The sequence below is a fragment of the Penaeus monodon genome, chromosome 13, assembly GCF_015228065.2.
Source record: "Penaeus monodon isolate SGIC_2016 chromosome 13, NSTDA_Pmon_1, whole genome shotgun sequence".
Taxonomy (NCBI): domain Eukaryota; kingdom Metazoa; phylum Arthropoda; class Malacostraca; order Decapoda; family Penaeidae; genus Penaeus; species Penaeus monodon.
This window is the reverse complement of record NC_051398.1, coordinates 46,815,087-46,822,586: the sequence shown is the minus strand read 5'-3', so window position 1 is coordinate 46,822,586 and position 7,500 is coordinate 46,815,087. Positions and strand designations below refer to the sequence as shown.

The window sequence follows — 7,500 nt, the reverse complement described above, 5'->3', positions numbered from 1 at the left end:
GCCGCTCATTTACGAGACCAAGTACGTCGTGCAGAAGTACATAGGTAAGGAGAGATGGGGAGGGGGAGAGGGGGAGAGGGGGAGGTGTGTCTGGAGGGAAGGGGATGGGAGGAGGGGAGGAGAGAGGGGGAGGAGGTGTGTGTGTGTCTGGGGGAGGGAGGGGAGATGGGGAGGGGAAGGTGTATGGGGGGGAGAGGAAGGGGAGGAGGAGGTGTGTGGGGGGGAGAGGAAGGGGAGGAGAGATAGGGAGGGTGAGAGGAGTGAGAGGCGAGAAGGAGAGAAGGGGAGTGTGTGTGTGTGTGTGTGTGTGTGTGTGTGTGTGTGTGTGTGTGTGTGTGTGTGTGTGTGTGTGTGTGTGTGTGTGTGGAAAGGAGTAGGAGAGGAGGAGAGGGAGGAGAGAGGGGAGAGGAGGAGGATGAGAGGAGAGAGTAGAGAAGGGGAGGTAAGAGAGAAAGATAGAGATAGATTGATTAGATAGATAGATAGATAGATAGATAGATAGATAGATAGAGAGAGAGAGAGAGAGAGAGAGAGAGAGAATCAGAGACAGAGACACACACACACACACACACACACACGCACACACACACACACACACACAGAGAGAGAGAGAGAGAGAGAGAGAGAGAGAGAGAGAGAGAGAGAGAGAGAGAGAGAGAGAGAGAGAGAGAGAGAGAGAGAGAGAAAGATTTTATGTGTGTAAAGATTTATATTTTGATTAAGGCTTGTGTGTTAATCTCTATATTTCTGCCATGCTTTGTGTTTGGAATTGTGTTTACATGTTTGTTTATGTCAATGGTTTTTCAATTTGTATCTAAATGATTACATATGTAAGTGAATGACTCTTATGTACAAAATATATAAATAACTTATTTCACCTTAATCAGTATTCTCAAGTTTTGTCTTGAAAAGAAAGAACAGTGTTTGAATATCTATCAGCCTGTCTGCCTATCTATCTGATAGTGTTTTTTTCTGTCTACCTACCCATTTCTTTATCTATTTATCTATTTATCTATTTATCTACCTATTTATCGATCAATCGATCCATCGGTCAACCAGTCTCTTTCATTGTATTACCTCTCATTCCTCCCTCTCTCGCTTCTCCTTCCCTCCCTTCCTTTCTTTTTCCATCTCTCACTCCCTCTTTCTCTTCCTTCTGCCCTTCCTCCTTCCCTTACACTTCCTCCCTTCCTTTTTTTCTCCCTTTCTCCTTCCCTCGCCCTCCCTCTCTTCCTCTTGCCCTTCCTTCTTCACTCACACTTCCTTCTCCCACTCACTTCTCCCTCCCTCCCACATCTTCCTTTTTCCCTCACACTTCCTCCCTTCCTCTCTCTCTCTCTCTCTCTCTCTCTCTCTCTCTCTCTCTCTCTCTCTCTCTCTCTCTCTCTCTCCCTCCTACCCATCTTCGTTCCCTCCCACATCTTCCTTTTTTTCCTCACACTTCCTCCCTCCTTCCTTCTTCCTTCCCTTAACTTCCCCCCCCCCTTTCTCTCTCTCTCTCTCTCTCTCTCTCTCTCTCTCTCTCTCTCTCTCTCTCCTCCCTCCCTCCCTCTCTCTCTCTCCTCCCTCCCTCTCCCTCTTCCTCCTACCCATCCTTCTTCCCTCCCACACCCTCCTTTTTTTCTCTCTCGTACACTGACCTCCACTAATTCTTCCACAGAGCGACCACTCTTGATCCACAACACGAAGTTCGACATAAGACAATGGTTTATGATCACGGACTGGAATCCCCTGCACGTCTGGGTTTACAAGTAGGTTTTCTTTTCGTGGTTTTAAATATATTTTTTTAATGGTTTTATTTATATGTCTGTTTGGTTGGTGTGTTTGTTTGTTTGTGTGTGTTTTTTTTTCGATAGTTTTTTGTTTAATCGGAAACGGGGATGTACCTGTTTTTTTTTTTTTTTTTTTTTTTTTTTCTGTATTTGAATATATGTAAATGTGTATTTGCAAATATGAGTAGGCAATTCATTTTTTTGAGTCGTTAAAATAAACAGGATTATATATTCGTTTTCTTTTTAAATTCCAAACAGAAAACGAAATTATTTCAATTCACAAATTCCTTCCTCCCTTTCCTCCCTCCTTCCTTCCCTCCTTCCCCTTCCCTCCTTCCTTCTTTCCTTCCTCTCTCCTCATCCTAAACAACCACTTACATAACCACTCACCCCCTTCCTCCCTTCCTCTATGCCTTCAAAATTACTTCAATTCAAAAATTCCTTCCTTTCTTCCTTCCTTCCTTCCTCCCTTCCTTTCTTCCTTCTCCCTTCCTTCCTTCCTTTCTCCCATCCTCCCTCCCTCCCTCCCATCCTCCCATCCCCCCTCCCTTCCTCCCATCCTCCCCTCCCATCCTCCCTCCCTCCCTCCCATCCACCCATCCCCCCTCCCTTCCTCCTCATCCATAAACAACCACTAACATAACCACTCACCCCCCCCCCTCTCTCTCTCTCCATCCCTTTGCAGAGAATGCTACCTCCGCTTCTGCTCGCAACAGTACGACCTCACCAACAACAACGAGGCAATCCACTTGAGCAACAATGCGATTCAGTGCAAGTACCTGAATGGGGAGCGAAGCGGAGAGCTTCCGGATGAGAACATGTGGGATTGTTATCAGTTCAAGGAGTATCTCAGGTGAGGAGGAGGTCTGGAGTAAAAGGAGGAGGTTTGGAGTAAAAGGAGGAGGTCTGGAGTAAAAGGAGGAGGTCTGGAGTAAAAGGAGGAGGTCTGGAGTAAAAGGAGGAGGTTTGGAGTAAAAAGAGGAGGTCTGGAGTAAAAGGAGGAGGTCTGGAGTAAAAGGAGGAGGTTTGGAGTAAAAGGAGGAGGTCTGGAGTAAAAGGAGGAGGTTTGGAGTAAAAAGAGGAGGTTTGGAGTAAAAGGAGGAGATTTGGAGTAAAAAGAGGAGGTTTGGAGTAAAAGGAGGAGGTCTGGAGTAAAAGGAGGAGGTTTGGAGTGAGGAGGAGGAAGGGGGAAGGGTGGGTAGGGAGGGAGGGTGGGTAGGGAAGTAGGGAGAGAGGGAGGGAGGGAAGGAGGGAGGTGGGTGGGGGGAGGGAGGGGGAGAAGGAGGGAGGTGGGTAGGGAGGGAGGGAGGGAGACAGAGAGAGTGAGAGAGAGAGAGAGAGAGAGAGAGAGAGAGAGAGAGAGAGAGAGAGAGAGAGAGAGAGAGAGAGAGAGAGAGACAACAGACAGACAGACAGACAGACAGACAGAGAAAGAGAGAAAGATAATGATAATGACAAAGAGAAAGAGAGAAAAACAAACAAACAAACAAGAAAACAAACAAAGAACGAAAAAAAGGAAAAAGGAAAGAGAGGAATGAAAAAAGAGCGAAAGAATAAGGATAAAAAAAACTCGCAATAATCAAACGGGAGTAAATAATTCCATATCATCTTAACAATAACATTATTTGTCTTTTTTATTCAAATGAAGCAGAATACGAAAGAGGAGAAAGGGGAGAAAGGGGAATAACAGAGACGAAAGAAGGGAAATAGCAATTACCGAGAAAAAAAGAGGGAATCCGAAAGAGATATTGCAGAGGGAGAAAGTAAGAAGGAAAGATAATGACGGACAGAATGGGATGAAATGGAGGATAATTGAAGATGAGGAAAAAAAAATACGTCGGGGAAATACAGAATAGGAGGGAGAGGAAATAAAGAGAGGAGAGGTAGATTATGAATAAAAGGAAAGGAAGAAAAATAGATATATACATTACCAAATATTAAAATAATAGTTTATTTGAATTTTATCATCATTATCCTCTATCATCAATCATTATCTCTCTCATTACCATCTACGGAAGTCTAATAAAGGTTATCTTTATCTCATCATCTTACTTATCATCACCATCTTCACCATCCTCCTCCTCTTCATCACCTTCCTCCTCTTCATTACCATCCTCATCTCCATTATCATCATCAATTATCTCTCTCTTTACCGTCCGCAGAAATCTAAAAAAAGATAAATTTTAGGATGAGGGTATTATTATCTTTCATCATCATCCTTATCTCCACTATCATCATCAATTATCTCTCTCTTATTATTATCTTATTATTATCCCTATCTTCACCATCCTCTCCATCGCCTTCCTCCTCTTCATCACCACCCTCCTCTCCCCTATCATCATCAGTTATCTCTCTCTCCCCCGTCCGCAGAAGTCTGAAAAAGGAGAAATTCTGGGACGAGGTGATATACCCCGGGATGCGCGATGCTCTCGTGGCGGCCATGTTGGCTGCGCAGGTCGAGATGGACACGTTCAAACACGGGTTCGAACTGTTTGGCGCCGACTTCATGCTCACGGAGGATTTGAGGTGTCGTGGGTTTGGGGGGTGGGGTTGGGGGTGGGTTGAGGGTGAGGACGGGTGGGTTGGTGGGTAAGTGGGTGGGTAGGTTTTGAAAAGGGGAGGGAGTAAAGGGGGGTTATGAATATCTTCAAGCACGGAATCGAACTGTTTGGCGCCGACTTCATGCTCACGGAGGATTTGAGGTGAGTGGGCTTGGGGGGGTGGGTTGGGAGCGGATTTTCAGTGGGTTAGGGGTGGGTTGGGGGGTGGATTTTCAGTGGGTTAGGGTGGGTTGGGGGTGGGTTTTCAGTGGGTTAGGGGGGTTTGGGTGGGTTTGGGGGGGTGGGTGGGGGTTTTCAGTGGGTTAGGGTGGTGGGTGGTTTCAGTGGTTAGGGGGGGTGGGGTGGTTTTCAGTGGGTTAGGGGTGGGTTGGGGGGTGGGTTTTCAGTGGGTTAGGGGTGGGTTGGGGGTGGGGTTTTCAGTGGGTTTGGGGGTTTAGGGTTGGGGGGTTGGGGTGGTTTTCAGTGGGTAGGGTGGTTGGGTGGGGTTTCAGTGGGTTAGGGGGGTTGGGGGTGGGTTTTCAGTGGGTTAGGGGTGGGTTGGGGGTGGGTTTTCAGTGGGTTAGGGGTGGGTTGGGGGTGGGTTTTCAGTGGGTTAGGGGTGGGTTTTCAGTGGGTTAGGGTGGGTTGGGGGTGGGTTTCAGGGTAGGTGGTTTGGTAGGGGTGGGTTTTCAGTTGGGTGGGTTAGGGTGGGTTAGTGGGTTGGGGGGTGGTTTTCAGGGGTTGGGTGGTTTCAGTTGGGGTGGGTTTCAGTGGGTAGGTGGGTTGGGGGTGGGTTTTCAGTGGGTAAGGGGTGGGTTGGGGTGGGTTAGGGGTGGAGATGGGTGGTGGATTTTGGAAAAAAGGCCTTGATAGTAAATTATAACATTAAGGTTATATGTAGTTTAAACAAATAAACATCTATTGTTTTAAGTAATAAGATTCATCAAAAATGTTATTATTAATTTCAGTCACCATAATAAACATTATCAGTATCTGTATAAACGTAAGCCGCAGTATCAGTTAAAGTATAAGTTAAATTAAGCTCCATCCTATCAATAAAAATAAAATTGAAAATATCAGTATCTATGGAAATACTATCACCAATATCAGTATCAATAAAACACTGCCGTTATTAGTATCAGTGAGACTATCAGTATATATATCATAACTGATGTCAATATTATTATCAATATCAGTGAAAAATAATTTTTACCATGATCTGTATCATTACCAATATTCTTATCAGATCATTATTGAATATAATATCAATGTCATCACTATCAGTAATATCACCACTTATTACCTTAATATCTTTTCTTCAAACAACAACAACAACAACAGCAACTTTCCTCACCATTCATTACCTCAGTCTCAAGAACAACTACAACTCTCCTTACCATTCATTAGCTCAGCCTCCTCTCTTCAAACACCAATAACAACAACAACAGCAACTTTCCTCACCATTTACTACCTCAGCCTCCTCTCTTCAAACAACTACAACAACAACAATTCTCCTCACCATTCATTACCTCACTCTCTTCTCTTCAAACACCACCACCAACCACCACCAACCACCACCAACCACCACCACCACCACGTCTCCTCCCCCTTCATGACCTCAGCCTCCGTGTTCCCTTCCAGACCTTGGCTCATCGAGATCAACTCCTCTCCCTGCATGGCCTCCACCACCAGCGTCACGAAGAGAATGTGTGCACAGTGTCTTCAGGATGTTATTAAAGGTATTGTGTTTTATGTATGGATGGTTTGGTGTTGTTAAAGGTGAATATTATGTTTTATAAATATGGATGGTTTGGTGTTGTTAAAGGTGTTTATTGTGTTATATATATATATATATATATATATATATATATATATATATATATATATATATATATATATATATATATATATATATATATATATATATATATATATATATATATTGGTTAAATGTATTTATAAACACGGTAGGTGTGTGTTTTGGTTGGAGGTTATCGTGATGATTTATATAGTATGTATTGTCAGGGTGAACATTCTTGTTGAACATTTTTTTCGGATTTCGTTTCGTTCTCAAATAATGTGAACCTTGTTGCTGAGGCCAGAAGGCAAGAGGAATTTGGAAACTTCTTTTGTGGCAGAAATAGATAGTTTAATGTTAATCTTTAATATAACAGGATAAATAAACATAAGCATGAGAACTAATAAGCAGAGTTCCGTAAAGAAAATATATTGCTTCAGATACAAAATTTACAGATGTTAATTATTTATAATTTACTTTACTTTCACTCTGACAGATTTTTTTTTCTTAGACAAAATTAATTTGCATATACAGACCATCCACTAATTACGCTTCAAGATTACTCTAGTTTTAATTATAGAAGTGGCAGCGCAATCTTGCAATCATCACCACGGGAGTACAATTATGTTTGTTCTTGAGTGTACAGTGTAGAAAATATAACGATTATTGTACTGTTGGTGAATGTGACCAAGACAATGCGTTGTAAACATACGTTGGAAGATATAGTTAATTTTATGTAATTAATTAATATCAAGTAAATGAAAAACTCACACAATGCAAAAGTACTAGTGATAAAAATATAGATTAGGAGAGAAAAATCTCTTGTTATGACAAGAAAACTACCATTCTTTTTCCCCCAATAAATAACCAAGCTCTTATTCCAAACAGTCGTGGTGGATTACAAGCACAACAAAACGGCAGACACGGGTCAGTTCGAGCTGGCATACAGGGACAGCGAGCGATCAGTGCCAAACCCACCTTACCTTGGAGTCAATCTGCAGGTGGGTGGCACTAAAGGCCCAGAGTTTCAGGTTACATAAAAAGGAAGTAATGTAGGAAACAAGAAATATAGTTTTTGCAAAATAATACGCGACACACCTGGAGGAGATTCGCGATACGTAGACTAAGAACTACTGGGCATGTATAGTCTATACATGTTATCTATCGGATAGATTGATCTCTAAAAATGTATATCTATCAGATAAATAGACAGACATGCGTTTATTTCTGTATATATGCATGTCTAAATATATGAAAATTCACTGGGTCGCGACACACAAATATTTCCTTGGTCTGTTGTGTAAAAATGTTATGCCTCCTAATTTACTATTTTTTTTACAGTCTGAAATATTTGGCAATGTAGAGAGTTTCTGGTTGAAGCCATGTTTAT

The 7,500-nt window shown here is 42.7% G+C and overlaps 1 protein-coding gene across 1 annotated transcript in view; it reads left to right on the top strand.

Annotated features, from left to right (window-relative positions):
- The window catches only part of LOC119580385 (tubulin glycylase 3A-like), a 19,386-nt gene that overhangs the window by 8,439 nt on the left and 3,447 nt on the right, over positions 1 to 7,500 (top strand). The window contains exons 2-7 of the mRNA XM_037928509.1: positions 1 to 44; positions 1,661 to 1,751; positions 2,458 to 2,625; positions 4,143 to 4,298; positions 5,954 to 6,051; positions 6,999 to 7,111. The exon at positions 1 to 44 is cut by the window's left edge and continues 170 nt beyond it. Coding sequence (XP_037784437.1) covers positions 1 to 44; positions 1,661 to 1,751; positions 2,458 to 2,625; positions 4,143 to 4,298; positions 5,954 to 6,051; positions 6,999 to 7,111 — 670 coding nt within the window. The remainder of the gene's footprint in view (positions 45 to 1,660; positions 1,752 to 2,457; positions 2,626 to 4,142; positions 4,299 to 5,953; positions 6,052 to 6,998; positions 7,112 to 7,500) is intronic.